At 39.7% G+C, this 17641-nt stretch overlaps 1 protein-coding gene across 1 annotated transcript in view; it reads left to right on the top strand.

The window, feature by feature from the left end:
* Positions 1-17641, top strand: part of TGFBR3 (transforming growth factor beta receptor 3) — a 112577-nt gene that overhangs the window by 86262 nt on the left and 8674 nt on the right. The window contains exons 8-16 of the mRNA XM_062003570.1: positions 931-1120; positions 2226-2551; positions 3214-3363; positions 5071-5202; positions 5460-5627; positions 8220-8519; positions 9329-9449; positions 14057-14092; positions 16224-16331. Of these exons, the coding sequence (XP_061859554.1) occupies positions 931-1120; positions 2226-2551; positions 3214-3363; positions 5071-5202; positions 5460-5627; positions 8220-8519; positions 9329-9449; positions 14057-14092; positions 16224-16331 (1531 nt within the window). The remainder of the gene's footprint in view (positions 1-930; positions 1121-2225; positions 2552-3213; positions 3364-5070; positions 5203-5459; positions 5628-8219; positions 8520-9328; positions 9450-14056; positions 14093-16223; positions 16332-17641) is intronic.

Genomic DNA, 17641 nt, shown 5'->3' with positions numbered 1-17641 from the left:
ATTAATTAACAACAAAACTAAGAGTCTGGCAATGGGTTTGCAGGTATGAGTGTGGGGTATCAATATAATAGAATCATAGAATCATTTAGGTTGGAAAAGACCTTTAAGATCATCAAATCCAGCCACTAACCTAACATTGCCAAGCCCATCACTAAACCATGTCCCTCAGCACTTAATCTATATGTCTTTTAAGTGTCTTTAGAGATGGTGACTCCACCAACCTCCCTGGGCAGCCCATTCCAATGCTTAATAACCTTCTCGGTGAAAAAGTTCTTCCTAATGTCCAATCTAAACTTCCCTGGTGCAACTAGAACCTATTTCCTTGTGTCCCATCATTCATGGCTGGAGAGAAAAGACCAATCCCCACCTCACTACAACTCCCTTTCAGGAAGCTGTAGAGAATGATGATATCTCCTCTCAGCCTCCTCTTCTCCAAGCTAAACACCCCGAGCTCCCTCAGCCGCTTCTCATCACACTTGTTCTCCAGACCCTTCAGTAGTTCCACTGCCTGTCTCTGGACACTCTCCAACACCTTAATGCCCTTCTTGTAGTGAGGGGCCCAGAAATGAACACAGTATTTGAGGTGTGGCCTCAGCAGCACGGCATTGAAGGGACATTCACTTCCTTTTCACACTATTTCTGATACAAGCTAGGATGCCATTGGCATTCTTGGCCACATGGGCACACTGCTGGCTCACATTCAGCTGGCTGTTGATTAACACCTCCAGGTCCTTTTCTGAAGGGCAGCTTTCCAGCCACACATGCCCAAGCCTGTAGCACTTCATGGTAGTAGAGTTTGGTTTATTTCCCAGGTACTCTCACTTTGCTGTTATTTAATAGAGACTAAAACACATGTTCAGTCAGTGTCAGTATTCCATATTAAGTATCCTTGCATGGTAAATCATGAACCAAGTCTTTCTCTGTTTGCAGACATCAAATAGTATTGGTTTTGGAAAGGAATCAGAACGATCCATGACTATGAGTAAATCAATAATACCTGATATTCCCTCGTCTCGTGAGAGTTTGATCAAGTGGGCTTATGAGCATAACTATAGTCCAGTGACTTCCTACACAAAAGCCCCTGTTGCTAACAGATTTCATCTGCAACTCAAAGATACAGGTAAGCTTGAAAATGATCTTTCAGCATATAGAAAGAATCTCTTCTATTTCTAGGAATATGACAATTTGAAAGATGCTTTTGTTTTTTTGAAGCTTCATTGTTGGAGGTTGCACTACTCTCATTGCTCATCATCAAGAGTGCTAGTAATAGCTATGAATCCTGGCTTAAAAAAATCATCAGTTTCTTGTTGATTAGAAAAGCTCAGGCAAATTATATCCTGACATTAAATGGTTATAATTTGTCCAACTTACAAGCTGTTATAGCCAACTATGCATAAGTGTTAACTGGAATGGACTTCAGCAGTTGGCACCTTGTTAGTTAATAAATGTAGCTTTGATTTGATTTTTTTTTTCTTAAAGAATGAACGTTATGTTTCCTTGAGAAAACTAAACAAACTTTTGAATTGTTTGCAGATAAAGCCAATGTACCAAAAATGTATGAGCAAAGGGAAGAAATACAACCATTAAAACAAAATTAGTTATTGGCCAAAGTCATTGCTGACACAGAGATATCTGGGTTCACTGAAGCTAGCAGGGTTGCACATGCTTTTTCAGTAATTCTGAGCATTGTTTCAGATGTTGAGATTTCTGTCCTGAGCAGTCACATGTGTAAGCCAGAAGTTCTCATTTACCCCTATAAAGTGAACTCTTGTTTAACTTCACTGTGGTTATGTAAGTAGTTCCCCAATGGTGGAGTGATTGAATTTGAGGCAGGTAATGGAAGGTTTTCACTCAACGATTTACACTTAGGCCATTTCAGCAGCCCTAAAACAGCGTATTTACTGAATGTGATGTTTCCTTTACCTCTTTGATTGTCTTTTGCATACAATAAGTCCATTCCTCAAAGTTTATTTTCAGTTCTTGGTGAGGCAGATTTCTAGCAGGGACTAAATATACCAAGATTAGATGTCTCAGTAACAACTAACCCCTTACTGGAGGAATTGTGGCAAGTTCCTGGAAAAGTACAAAGATACTGCTTTGGATGTCTTTCGAGAGCTTCCTTCTGGATAACATTTTTGTATATGAAAATTATTGGTTCTGGATACTTTTAGGAGAAATATCTAGTCACACATCGTTCTCCCCCCCTCCCCCTTTTTTTTTTTTAGAAGAAATGAATGATGAAGAAGACCATTCTCTTCCTCCAGAGCTGACAGAGTTGCTGGGTGCTAACCCACTGCCTGCCCCAAAGAATCCTGCATTAAGTGATGGCCCGACTTTTCCTTTTCACATTAACAGAGGAAGACATGACACAATGGGAGAAGGCATCTTTCCATCCAGGGCTTCAGTGCACACACTAATAAATCATAACTTCGAGCGTTCTCTCTCAAAACATAAAGAACCTGAGGAGGTTCAGGGCAGTGCTGATGTGGCCCTGTCAATAAAGTGTGATGACAAAGTCATGACAGTAGCTGTAGAAAAAGACTCTCTGCAGGTTGGTGTGATCTCTTGCTCTCAATTTTGGGCAGGCTTTTTTTGGCAGACCATTTTATTTGTATTTTAATTGAAAAAACACCACAAGCATTCTAAGATGCACAGCTGTCACCACCTAACCCTCCCCTAAAAACAGTTTTACTGTAGATATTCTTTGCCAAAACTCAGGGACTGTTCCAAACAGTCTAGTAGTTTATACAAAGATTTCTGATTAAAGCTTTACGGGGTTGATTCTGTCAAAAAATTACAGTACTCAACCATAAATCTGAGGTTTTAATCTCCACAGTACAAAAAAAGCTGCTTTTGATAGCTGTGTGAGACTTGAATACATCTCTTTACCATCTACTGCTTGACAGGTTGCTTGTGTCCATTTGCATTGTGGAAACAAGCCTGATACAGACAGCATTTTTAGTTCATTTCAGACCAAACAGAGTCAGCATTATTAATCAGTAGATTAATAATGAACCTGTTGTTTTCTTTGTTCCATGTTACATTTATTCCCTGTCATGTATAACAGCATTTTGAGAGTGACCTTCCCTGGATAGCAGTACAATGAACTTCACTTCCTCCTATTAGCAGTCACGAGAAGTATTCTGAGCTGCACTTTAAGTAAGAGCCTAACACAGTTATGTTTCAGCCACTTACAAAGTGCTTTTGTTTCAGGCTAGCGGCTACTCAAAGACAGAACTCTCACTGCTGGATCATTCTTGCAAAGCCAAGATGAATGGTACCCATTTCATTTTGGAGTCTTTGCTGAACAAGTGTGGGACTCGGACAGCATATATCTTTAACAAGATTGTTTATTTTAACTCTGTGAGTATTTTACAAAGAAGAGCCACCTTCTGCACTGCACATCATAGTCGTACAAGGAAGCCATTGGAGTTAGCTTTAGTTGTAGCAAAAAGGAAGCATCCTGGTCTTTTCCTGTTTAGCTCAAACCTAGTTGCAGCTACAGTCCCCGTGTTCAAGGAGGTATGAAGGCTGCATGTTCAGTGTACTCCCATGGTCAGATAGTATCTCAAAGGAAAAAGGAGCAGCTGGAGTGAAATACTTTTACAAAACTGTATGGCTGCACTTTGGGGACCACCTGTACCAGTCTCACAAGAAGTTGCAACATTCCCTGTGAAGCTTTGGTGTGTCCGTGCATAAGCAGTACTACATAGCTGTCAGAAGGAATAGAAACAAAGTTTTGTGATAGCACAAAGCTTGAAGTGGTTTTTTTTCTTCCAAAATTGTGTGTGAACAGGACTTTCAAAGTGTGGAGAAAAGACATTATCTGTGCATGCATCTCTCATATAATTTGTATTCATATTTACTATCAGTTAATGCGAGCGATGAAGGGACTCTTGAGTACTTGCATATGAGTGATGATTTCAAGGAGCCTAGTTATGTTCTAATCAGCTGCTTCCAGGCTGTCTCAGTTTATGAGCTTCAGTGCAGTGCAGTTAATGTTGAGTTTGAAAGTAATGAGACGTTTTTCCTGCTGCGCTTTCCAGTACATAGAAGTAACCTTGGCCAATGATGGAAATCTTGTGGTCCAACCCAAATGTAGCTAAAACAATATAATCTGGTCTTGCCTGGTGAAAACTGTTCTATACTGGCAAGGTTGTAGCACCTAACTTTATAAACAGTCCAAGACTGTGGATAGAAACATCTCCGAACTGCAGAATATCATATGTCTGAAGCTGAATATTGTCATTGTCCCTCTGTTCTTTTATGGACCAAACTAAGATTGATATTTGCCTCCTCTCCTTTCTCCACCATGTCTTTTTTGGTAGTCTTGGCTACTCACTTTAACCCTTAATCATGTATGGTATCTGTCAGAATTTGAGAAAATGTATCCTAAATATAAACACCGTGCAGTGGGGTCTCATGTCACTTCCCAGAAGTGACTCTGTGTCCAAGAAAATAAAGTCCCCTCCTGGAAAGGAAGGTACTAGCTGAGGAGCCACAGGGTGTGCAGAAGCAGAGTGTAGAACACTGGAAAACAAAAATAGACATTTTCAAGTGAAGAAATAAAGAAGGGGGTGGGGGGGGGAAGAGTGAGTTTCAGTCGAAATTCAGAGAAAAATAAAGAATGGAAAAATGAGGAAAGGAACATGTTTTTGGGTGTACACTTCTTTAGAAAATGACTTTACCACTTTGAGTGATTTTCTGTGAGTGTATTAAGGAAAACTGTAAGTTGTAAAAAGTCTTTTTGGAAAGCCTTTATTTTTTAGTGTTGGTTATAGAAATACCAGAAATAGGATGGAAACGGTGGGCTGCTCATTCAGACACCAGCACCCAGACTGGTGCCTTTGCTGGCCCTGAATTCTGGAATAGAAAAATAAAGGATGTTCTCTGAATATAACCTACGTATCTTACACACACAAGGCTGTTTAAGGTGTGCTTTCACCAACTGCTTAGCTGATGCACTTTTCCTGGCTTTTGCATTGTTCTGAAGAGAGAAGAAAATAATAATCATGTGGAGAGTGCTCGGTTATCACCTAATTTTATGTGTTTGCAATACCTTTTGTGCAGATTGTCATTCAGCTGTCATCACCAGCTGAAAGCAGCGGCTTTGATGATGATGACATGGAATCAGGTGATAACGGATTTCCAGGGGATGCTGATGAGGGAGACTTTGCTTTCTCAAGCTGGCCTGAAATAGCGGTATGTTACTCTTGGGTTTGCACCTGACAGTGCAGAAATGCCCATTGTAATAGGCACTTCACATAAATTGCATTAATTTTGTAGCAGTTTGTTTCTCTTGTAACACATTTCTTCTCATTTCTGCTTCATGTGACCCTATTGAAGATTTGTACTATATAGATGGAACATGGGTGGGCCTATATTGTACACTCCAGATTTGTTCTTATCCAGCTACTACTCCAGACTCAAGATATTATTGTTTGGGGTTTTCATTTCAGTTTAATTGCACGCTGCACCAGCCAGAGGATGACAGAGATGTATTCTGGCCTCCTGAACCACACATGTCCAATGTCACCTTCAACATGGAGCTGTACAAAACAGATCTGTTCCTTGCTCCCTCCCAAGGACTCTTCTCTGTTGCTGAGAATGGGCCAATATATGTAGAGGTAACAAACTGAAAAAGGCTTTCAAACTGATGGAAGCATTTCTGCAAGGCTGTGCAAGGCTGATCGTCTGTTCTTGTCAGTTGGCAGGTCTTGTTGTGCAATTGCTTTAGGCAGACAGATAGGTACTTTTGGTGGTTGCAGAGAACAGAAATTGTGGGTAAAAGGCAGGATGATATTATGGGTCAAACCCAAAGGACTCCTGCAAAATGGATGAATCTAACTGCAGAGTAAATTGGTCATTCTTGCCAAATCTGCCTCTCTCTGCAGAACTTAAAGACGATCTCTGAGCTCCCGCTCTGAACTGGCATTTCCTGATGAAGACTTCAGGGTTTATTCTATGGAGTAATATGGCTGAACCTGATCTGAAGGACCTAGACATTTAAAAAATGCTTACAAGTGTCTAACTTCCATATGATAGTGCTGTCGGGTTACAAAGTTAACACAGGTTCTGATCTCTCTCAAAAAGACGTGTTACAGTCCTTTTGAGTGCTATCACACAAGAGATCTAACGGCTTATTTAACACCCACAAAGTCTACGGCCAGACACCCTTACCTTCAGGGGTGTTTTGGATCTGGTGATGTTTCCATGTGGGGCTAAGTTGCTTATGAAATCTGGGGAATTTCAACCCAATATAGTCAGTATTTCTAAAGGTGGTAATGTGAACAGAATTTTGCATTTTTCAAATAAAAGTAGACATTAATAAATGCAACATTAGCAGCAAACTTAGTATCACCAGTTTATAGATGGGTAAATCACATGTGGTAAGCTATGACCAGGGAAGACCCAGAAGATTAGTATGTTATGCTGTACCACGTTTCTCTTTCCCAAGTTAGTTCCTTTTTGTGAGCCCTCATTGAACAGAAGCACAGTGACTTTGGTGCAGTTTTCTTCATTGTTTCCATGTGCTGTGTCTCCTCCTTATTGTGTACCCAGTAAAAAGTTCTTAAGACAATTGAAGCAAAAAGAAAGTATGCCAAGCTCAGTGAAGAATCTGTTTATAAAAGACACTATTTTTTTCATTTGGATAAAACTAGCTGCTTCTTTCAGCAATCTGGGATGAATCCTCTCCCGGCTCTGAGCCCTCTGGATTTGTCTAGTTCTGGAGCTGTTTATTCAGACAGATGTTCTGATTTCTTCATCACCTGTCCAGGCAGAAGCCTTTTTGGTTTTTTTCTGTTTCTCCTTGCACAGTGGAAAATCTGTATCAGTTCTGAACTTCTGTGACTCAATTTTTTAACTGACACAGATTTTCTTTAAAAAAATAAAAGAATTGCTTTTGTTATGAACAAATATTTGGGGTTTTGGTCAATATATTTCTTAGGTAAAAATATTCAAGAACTCCATGTCTCCCTTTTTCTTCTCTGATAAAAAATGGGCGTTGTGTTTGAATATTTTGGCTTTTTTCCTTTGCTCTCTGCTGTATTTTTCTTATCGTACTTTGGTCTCACCTTCCTCTTCCTTTCCTTGTCATCTCATTCATCCTTTTATTTACCTGATGGCATTTCATGATACTGTAGCATGCCTGTCCTCCTTGCAATAACGTCTCTTTTAACTAATTTACACCATTATCTTGTTTACTTGTCGGCATGTATGGCTTGACTTGAATTCATCAGTCTATTTCTGATCTTTTTAGGAGATGTTTTTTCATGCTTAGATGCTTCAGCACATCCTTTCATCTCTAATTTGATTGTTACTCTCATAAGGGAGAGAAAAAATGATAAATGCCTTTATTCACTGCACAACTCAGCATCCAAAAATTTCTGTGTAGACCACAGGAAAATTTGGGAGGGTCTCCCTTAAGTATACATGATGGACCTGCTTCTGCAGGGGGTTTGGAGTAAATGATCTCTAAAGGTCTCTTCCAACCCTACCATTCTATGATATATGGATTAGTACACATTTGAGGCACATTTCTTCTAAGAAGAAAATTATGTCTTGTGGAACTGTTTTTATCAGGCAGTGTTAATGGTTAAGCATAACACTTCTGTTCTTTATTAAGAGCAACGTGTTTCATTTGTTACAAATTCCAGTGAAGTTTTTTTTCCCTAATTTTTCTGTAGCATTTGTTGTCTGCATTCCAGCCCCGCTGAACAACATGAGTGCCCTGGAAGTTTGCAGCCTTCATTAATTTTCATGAAAGAATATGCATTTCAGACTTACAGTAAACTAAAAGGATCATTTCACAAGACATGATGACTTTTTAGGAGGCTCCCCCCCCACCCCCTCCATCCAGGAATGCCACCCACACGTCAGACCCTGACCTTCTCTCTGCCTCTGCATTCCTCTCCTGGCTGGGGGTGGATTCTCTGTTGTGTCTGTTGCTGCCTTTCTTTTTTTTTTTGTCATTAAAGTTTCAAAAAGATAAGAAATGGCTGTATTTGTGCACAGTTATGCTGTTAAACAGCTGCTGCTTTTGAAACCACAGATTTTCTGTCTCAGTTTGACAGCCTACCCTTAACATACAGCCTACAAAATATTTCAGATTGGAAGTGGCACTGGAAAACTGCTTAAAAATTTGTTGAAAATGTTAATGAAATATGAACTAAAAATGTCCTTTCTGAGATCTTACTGTCTCTCTCTTTTTAATGCAGGTGTCTGTGACTAAAGCTGACAGATCCTTGGGCTTTGCCATTCAAACATGCTTTGTTTCGCCATTTTCAAATCCAGATAGGATGTCTGACTACACTATTATAGAAAACATTTGTCCTAAAGATGAATCTGTTAAATTCTACAGCATCGAGAGGGTGAATTTTCCAACACCATATGCTCAAAAGGACAAAAAAAGATTTAGCTTCATGTTTAAACCAATGTTCAACGTCTCACTGCTCTTTCTCCACTGTGAGTTGACTTTGTGTACAAATAAAAACAAAGACACTCAAGGACTGCCAAAGGTCAGTAACTAATTTATTAAAGTCTAAACTTCTGATTTATGTGAAAATGAGATACTTTTTTAATCTAAACTTTGAAGTAAATAAATGTTTTTCTGTGGAATTGATTTAACAAACATGATATCTCCAAGCTCAAGACTGTAATAAATAAGAGCTATGATGCTGTACATTTTGACTGCATAATTTTCAGTTTCCATTTAAATTTCGTTAGATGGTTATGTGGGATAAATAGAAATTGGTTTTAATTATATGAGTGATTCAGATTTATCTTTGCTATCCATGACCACATTCATAACAATGTTAGCTTTAATTCCCAAAGACATGCATAATATCAGGTAATGTTGCAATCTGACTGTTACAAAAGAGAATTGGCAAATTTTGCTTTATGACTAAAGGAAGTGACTGTAAATTAGTTGTTAAAGAATGTGTTCTAAGAATTTGGGTTTTTTTTACTTTGATGTTTATGCACTTCCCCCTTAAATGTATTTTTTTTTCAAGATGATGTGAGTGTTGATCAGCACATGTGGTAGTGGTTACAGGTTTGGCTAACAGATTTTGTAAAAACATCCTAAAATAACGTAATCACTACCATATAAGTTCAATAGCAAGACTCTCATAAAGGTTAGAGGATCCTTAATGAAGGTAGACTGCATCCTGAAGCGCAGCTAAGCATTACCTCTGCCAGACCATTACTCAAGGGTTCTTGTCTTTTTTGGTAAATAAACTGATGATGAGGCAACTGTGCAGCTGGCAGAAGTGTCCTGGCAGATGAGTGACTCTCTGACCTCACACATTGTTTTTTCCACTCTCAGTGCATTCCTCCTGATGAAGCTTGCACATCTCTCAATGTGGATATGATCTTGGCCATGATGCACAACAAGAAAACCTTCACCAAGCCCCTCGTTGTAGTAACACATGAAGGAAAATCAGAAGGTACGAAAATGATCTTGAATTGTTTAATGAAGCTATATATAGCATATCATGTAACGTACAGCCGCCTGAAAGCAGGGAGTACTCCCAAGTATGTGGCGTCTTGTGGTGATGCTGTGTTTATAAGATGCTATTTGTTTAGGCATTTCCCTGGCAGCAGTCATCATGGCAGCTGTTTGCCTTTATTGGTCTCTGGACATGGGGTTTTGTGAGGCACCGAGAAAGGAATACTGTGCTGCACAACAACATGGGGTTCAGAAGTAGGAATATCGCAGTAGTGCTTCCAGCAGCTTCTTGTTGCTCAGAGATCAAAGGCAGTTCTCTTCTCCCTGCTACATCATAGAATGATAGAATGGTAGGAGTTGGAAGGGACCTTTAGAGATCATCTAGTCCAACCCCCCTGCAGGAGCAAGTTCACCTAGATCAGGTCACACAGGAACATGTCCAGGTGCGTCTTGAAGACCTCCAAGGCAGGAGACTCCACACCCCCTCTGGGAAGCCTGTTCCACTGCTCTGTCACCCTCACAGTGAAATAGTTTTATATCTTTCTTTATTGTGCTTGTAAATATCTATTTAGGAATAACAACAGTAGAATTACAGAATATTGAAGATGTTAAAGAAGTTTGTAAAGCAAAGGAGTAGCCACCAGAGAGAAACTTACTAGACTTAGAACTACTAAGAGCAAAGTATGAGATGCACAAAGGTATTTTAGCTCCACTTTGGTGGGGCTTGTTTGATTATGTAATCTTTATGGAAAAAAACCACGAGTGTGGCTAGTAACCAGCTGGAGGAGTTGGAGTTTGGAAGACTGAAGAACATTATGAGGTAATGCCAAACAGCACAATGAAACTGAACTCTAGGTTTAGAATGTGCTCCGTGAGTGATAGGAAATAAGAACTGTTTTCACAGTTTTATTTCATTTTTACATTTTTCTTAGTGAGTCCCTCTGACAACAGCACCAGTCATGCGTTTGGAGAAGAAAATATATGTACATTGTCTCTTCCTTTTCTATTGGGAGTTTATTCAGAAGCTTCAGTGGCTTTATGTGCACATCAAAATCCTCCAATTGTGTCCAAAGACTGTTTGACCTTTGGGATGCTTTTTGGGGAATGTCAAAAGGGTGAGGATCAGAGGTCCTTTAACCTCTGTTGTACAGTGCATGCTTTTTAGTCTTTGAACAATTTGAAATACCAAACAGCATTGCTAGGGCACATAAGTAACAACCGTTTCTGTTTAACTCCTCAAGTCAGCTCATGTTCTGCAGGGGGGTTGGACTAGATGATCTCTAAAGGTCCCTTCCAACCCCTACCATTCTATGATTGTATGTTTGTTTTGTGGGTTGGCTTTTTGGTTTTTTTTACAAATTTGTTATTTCAGATTAAATCCACTGTGAATTAAAAGCAAGTATTTGATCTGTCAGTGTGGCACAATTAAAACTGTGCTTTGGGCCTGATTCTGTGCTCTTTTTTTCTTTTTTTTGCAAAGCCCTGATTTTTTTCAGTGGTTATTCTATTGGCAATGAATAAATCCTGCAACTGAAGTTCCGCTTTCAGTAAGACTTGTACTCTGAGCTCTCTTGCCCTTCCGATGTGTGAAGCATTGTGCGCAGCTCCCAAGTTGGATTCCCCTCAGAATGTTGCCTTTGTCAGAGGCACAAGGTCTTAGTGTGCAAAGACAAGCTAAATTTATAAAGATTAGTTACAAGACAACAGTGTGATAGAGTATTTTGTTGCATTGTGGGTGATTTAGTCTAATTGTAGGATGTTTGGTGGAAATCTCCCCAGCATATCACAGCTTTCAGGCTTAATACAAAGTGGCACATAAACAGTGTAGCTTTGTTGGTATGCAGTTGTTCTACAGTGCATCAGGCAACCCCTTGTTAAAAGCCAAATGCCATAGTTGGCCAGTACTTGAACCTAAGATTCGGAGAAGAAATTTCGTCACATTACTGAACAGGAGAATTTGCATCTCAGAAGTTCCTCATTTTCTTCCATGTGAACAGCTTTCATGGAATCATAGAAGGAATCATAGAATGGTAGAGGTTAGAAGGGACCTTTGGAGATCATCTTCCAACCCCCCTGCAGGAGCAGGTTCACCTAGATCAGGTTGCATAGGAAAGTGTCCAGGCGGGTCTTGAAGACCCACACCCTCCCTGGGCAGCCTGTGCCAGGGCTCTGTCACCAACACGTTTTCATTGTTGTAAAGCATGTTAGGTGAATTACTGCCACTGGATCTGCTTTCTCAGACAAACGTAAAAGTCAAGCGCTTAACATGTCAAGAGTCAGAACAAACTGGTCATTGTAAAGGTGTTGTCTTTGTTGTCTTGAGACATAAGATTATGACTATCATTCACTGTAACAGAAATCACAACTCTACATCTGAGGAAAACCCTTCCTCTCCTAATTTTATACCTATTTACAAGCTCATTTGCCTACTTTATTGCAGTAGGTCCCAATAAAGTGTTTAAAACCCACCTCCATGCCATGTTCTTTACCTTTGTGTTCCTGCATTTCACATACATGCTCTCTTCCACCTCAATGAAAGGCACACAGATGGCCATTTAAATGCCAGGAAACTCATGTTCTTCCATTGAAATAATATGCCAATGATTCACATTTTTGCAAAGGGTGGAAATTTCAGATTATTTCTACAGTAAAAGGAAACAGGTCTTAAAAAGAAGGTCAAGTGAGCAGCTAGCAAATGCCTCTATCCTAGCAAGATATAGAAAATCATGATAATTTCTAAAGACTGGCTGCTGCTGTTTTTTAATTAGATGCTCTTCCTGGACCTCAAGGATTCCCACTGCTTCTCTTTTGCTCTGAGCAAACCACATTAAAATACATATAAGAACTGAATGACTGGGGAGAATCGATAATGGGCCACACAGCCTATCATTAATACAATATATATATATGATATATGTATATGACTTCATATTCTCTGTATAGAGGCCAGTGACAGATGAGGATGGAAAATCCATCCTCTCCTCAGCTCAGAAGGCACTTCTTTTCACTTGGGATATACTAGTCGAGTGTTTTGACAATCTGATAGTGTCCTTACCCATGTTTGCACTGTTCAGTGCTCCTTGGTTTCAGTCCAACTTTCCCCACAGATTTTAGATTCAGTTATGCTTTTGCTGTTTTGTGTGCTTGATGATTTTCCAGCTTAGTTGTGTGTGAACACACCCACACACCTCTTTCTCTTCTCACCTGTTTCCTGCTACTGTTCCACCTGTTTCCTACCATCCTGCCAAAACTGATCTAAAAGAGATACTCTTGTGTTAGAACAAGTGATAATAGTGCAGTTGAATAATAAAATGCAGTTTTGGATATTGTAGGAAAATGGGTCTAGGAGACTAATGATCTTAGAGGGTGTGCAGTGGAACAGAGGGATTGTGGAGCCTCCTTCCTTGGAGGTCTTCAAGACCTGCCTGGACATGTTCCTATGTGACCTGATCTAGGTGAACCTGCTTCTGCAGGGGGGTTGGACTAGATGATCTCTAAAGGTCCCTTCCAACCCCTACCATTCTATGGTTCTATGGCTGACAGTTTAGTGCTGCTGTTTGGATGTTAGAAGTTAGAAGCAGAGTCACCTTGGTTTAAGAATACTAAAAATATATTTATTGTCAGTATTTTTGAGATGCTATGTTTGCATAGTGATTTCTTTTTTTTCCCCAGTTGCTAAAGATGCACAAACTGTTGCCCTGAATACACTGAGATATGCCAGAATTTAAATGTGATCCCTAGGTTACTGGGCAATCCAGAAGCAAAGTGCAGTTAACCAAACAGATCTTTGGCTCTTGAAGCTGGTATCTTTGGGTCTTCTGCTTGAGGTGACATTCTTGGAGAAAGATAAGATAGTTACACAAGGAAGGGAAAATTCTTATTCTTAAAAAATCTATTTACTTGTCTCTTTCTGTTGTGTGCTGGTAGTAATGATATTTGATTCTCTTGCCAAGAATAATAGCTTTGGTAGCTGTGATCTTTTGTTTTTTATATATATTTGAAAACAAAACAAAAAACCCACCCAGCTTCCAAGACAGAATACCTAGTAGGACTGAGAAAAATTTGTGAATCAACACATATGTAGGCAATTTGGACAAAAGCAGTATCATGCCATAATGCTGACCTTTCTTTACAGGTGATGGCCAATGTTTCATTGTAAATATTTGATGTGTGATTTAGCATGCAGGTATCTTGTGTTTGTGACTAGCAATTGTCATATGAATGTAACCACCTTAAAAAAAAAAGCCTTTGCAATCTGTGCTTTTAAGAACTGCACATAGGGATAGCCAGAGTTCCTGTGGGTCAGACCTGATGACATCTGAGTGGGAAAGGTTGCCATGTACTTGCTAGCAATATACATGAGGTATGAACTACACTGTAGATATGCTTCCCTGAGGAATGATCAATATATGAACAGCATTTTTCTGAGCTGAGCAAGACTATTGAATTCAGGCTGTTTTTTCTGAAGTTCTTGGTTTGTAAAAATGCCAATTAGTGTGTTTCTGTCAGATCAGATCCTGAAAGTTCTTTGCCTAGTTTGTAAGCTGTATGGGGAACTCTCTGATTAATGTTTTATTTGTTTTGTTGCTTTTTTTTTGAAATTAGATCCTTCCCTTCTAAAGCCAAATGTGAGACAGACACGTAAGTAACAAACTAATCTTTTTTAAGCCTTAAATATTTCTCTATAAGGTATTAGATCAATCTTCAGGGTTTCTGAGTGTCTGTGTGTGTTGTATTCCAGGGAAGAATTCTGACCATATTGGTGACAGGGTTTCTTATCACTGTTTAGGGAGAAGGGCTGTGACCCTTATGTGACAATAAAATTTGGGAAAACACCACTGAGAATCTCATCCTTAGCAAGTTAATTTGCTGAGGTGTGTGTGTGTTATTTCCCCTTTCTCTGCTGAGGCTACTGCTTCCTTTCAGTAGCCATGCCATCTTACAGAGCTCCTGTGTCCTGTTCCAAGCCTCACTTCTACCCTGCACTGCAGCTGCCTCACCTCCAGTTATTATGGCACCAGCACTAGATGCCAGTCATAGATTACTGACTTGATACAGGTTAATTTCTTTGGTTTGTTGTGTTGTCTTGGTGTAGTGAATTAAGCAGGGTCAATTACTGACCCAGGAATGGAAGAAAAGGAGAGCAGCAGCACTAGAAGACAATAACAAACAGGGAGGTGAAGATGATTTGTAGCCAAAGCCAAGAATAATTGGAGAAATGGGAAGATTAGAAGAGAAAGTGCCAAGAAGTGGTTTTTTCTCTGCTCCTGTCCCCATGTCTTTGGGACTAAATTTGCTCAAAATAGCGGATGCAATGAGAAATCATGCTTCTTCCACTTTAGCCTCCATCTGACTTTCTCCTCTCCACTAAGTTTCCTACTGAGAGGAGAGGAGAGGAGAGGAGAGGAGAGGAGAGGAGAGGAGAGGAGAGGAGAGGAGAGGAGAGGAGAGGAGAGGAGAGGACACTGGCTGGTGCCTTGTGGGGGAAAAAAAACACCAGTTGAGTTTAAGAGAGTCTTTTCTGTTTGCATTTGAAATGCCCAGATGTGATCAAAGAAATCAGAAATAGTCTCATGGAAGAAATGAGAGAGAAACCTTCTAAGCCACCATCTGTCAGGTGTTGCGTATGCAAACTTGGTCACAAGTACCCAAAAATGGATCCTGAAGGCTCTCCAATAGGAACTTCTCCAATAGGAACTACTGGAGAAGGCATTTGTCAAAAGGGAAAAGTGGGATGGCCCTGAGGATGTCAGGAACTGTTGGGCTGGGGAAGAGTCCATAGGGACATCTGCTGGATGGAGGAAGCTGTTAAGTGAGGGTGTTGGTTGTGCTTTGAGAATTGTAATTTCATGAAGGATAGTACCGAGGAGATCCAGTCAGCTTGTTTTCTGGCCAGCTGGGTCAGTAAAGTCCTATTTGCTGGCCTAAGCCATTTTCTGCACTGGGAGACAGTAAAAATACTGAAACTAGAAATCAGTTTTTTAAGAAGAAACTTTCTCAAATGATTGCTAAAAGAGTGGTGATTATATTTTTTAAAGTATTTCTAATCACCAAAAAGAAAAAACACAAAAGCCAAAAGTTTGGCTGTTTGGATGGTTTACACTGGGGAGAAATACATCCGGGAACCAGATGCTGTTGCTTTTGAAATGGTACTGCAAAAGAGCTTCTCCACTGATAGTGATCTATGTATGTGTGTGTGTGTCTATTTTTGTGCTCTGGAATTAATTTCAGTTATAAAAAGCATTTCCAAATGTAAAATAACAATTGTTTCTATTTATGCTTTCACTGACTTTTTGCTGGCATCTCTTCCCTCTTAACAGCAGTTCTGTTCTCCACCTAGATTTCAGACTGAACTTGCAGAAGATGTAGGGAAAAGTTTGCTTGAAAGTTAGGGCATTTAGATGAAAAACATCTTTTGCCAAAGATCTCACCCTTAAAAACACATTTTTAAGATAAATGGATATTTAGTTGAAAGCAAATTATTAACAGCCAACTGAAAACGCTTAATTTTTGCAACATTTTCCAGATTTGGGTGTGCTGAGCTGGGGTTTTGCTTTATATGGAACAGTTGGTTGGACTGAAGCCAGTCTCTGAAAGCATCACTGTCATTTCCTTGATGCAAATCTACTAGTCTGTTCCTTAAAATGTTTCTTAATTATCTATGATTTTTTTAAAGAAAACTCTTTCCATAGAAGTGTAAGGCTGAATTTTTGTAAAACAGTGTTTGCAATTGAGAATACAAAGTCCTTGTTCTGTGTGTTTACCTTTGTAGCGGTGTTCTATGGTCTGGACACGCTGACTGTCGTGGGCATTGCTTTCGCAGCGTTTGTCATTGGAGCCCTATTAACAGGAGCCCTCTGGTTTATCTACTCTCACACAGGTAAGTATGAGGCTTCTTACAGACCTCAGTGCTGCAGGAAACGTGGTGTGGTCTGAACTGTTGCAAGATGGGAGGAAAGGGGAAGGAGGGCCAGCAATGGCAATCCTGGAGTTTTTTGCTTGTTCTCTGTTCTTACCAGGGTGTTTTCCAGCAGCTTCTCCCATGAGCCCGTTGGTGTGTATCAGCAGATTGATACCCGCCCTTCCCTAAAGGGAGGTGTTATGTTTTATGGACATGATGTAAAATTTGCTAAAACAATTTTAAACACAAATCTTGAAAACTCACCTGGGACCATGAGTAAAGCTGAATACTCCTGACTTGTGCATTATTGTTAGTAGCACCTCTGTATTTAGTTAACATTGCAGTTAATGGATTTGGTTTGGTTCTTGTACTCCTTTTTTTTTCTTAATAGTTACAGTTTAAATTAGTCTGATGTGACTGAGAATGTGGTGTGATCAGTACAGGGAGTGGGCCAAAACACTATGGGAGTGCTTTATTTATATAGATATATTCTGAACATAACTAGACTTGAAAATGTTTCTTGGGCCTTGATTACATAGAATTTTTTCCCTAATTATTCCTCCATTCTTCAACTGTTACATTAAATTGATAGAAGTTGTGTGTAGTCTTTCTTAATTGTGTCCAACCAAATAACCAGACATGTGCCTGAATTGGTGCAGGCTTTATGCATAGAATTTTTCCTAGTATCTCCTCAGATTTTTTTTCCATACTGAACTAAGTTAGCAGAAATACTTTTACTGGAAGAAGAGAGAGTTTGGGGAGCTTTCTGTTGCATGTAATCTGTAAATGCTACAGAAAAAGACTGGCCACAGATGGGGCCTTGATTGGTAGCATCTAATCTTGTGTGCTTGTGGACTACAGGGTATCTCAGAATGGATTATGAGGGTGTCTCAGATTAAGGGGTATCTCCCTATGGTGTGCTAGACTCCCAATTACTAATTACAATATGCTACACTCACAATCCAGTGTACTGGACTCCCAATTACTTTCACTTTTGTCTTTGCAAGTCTCTACCAAGATCTCTGGGAGATGGGGAGACTAAGTCAATTACTCCAAACCTGTGCAGCTCTGGAGCACTGGAATTCACTTGTAGCCCACCACAAGTTCTTCCTGCATCTAAAACCTCATGGAAGCTATTTAGGAGTAAGAATCCAGCCCTGTCAGGTCAGAGCTTCTGTAAATATTGTGACCCAGGAGTTTATGTTAATTTGGGAAAAATAAACCCAAACCTGTGGTGTTTTTTTTCCAGTTGGCAGTACAATAACTTTGTATAAGCAGTTTAATACTTC

This window comes from Colius striatus, chromosome 10, assembly GCF_028858725.1.
Source record: "Colius striatus isolate bColStr4 chromosome 10, bColStr4.1.hap1, whole genome shotgun sequence".
NCBI lineage: Eukaryota > Metazoa > Chordata > Aves > Coliiformes > Coliidae > Colius > Colius striatus.
This window is presented reverse-complemented; position numbering and strand designations above follow the sequence as displayed.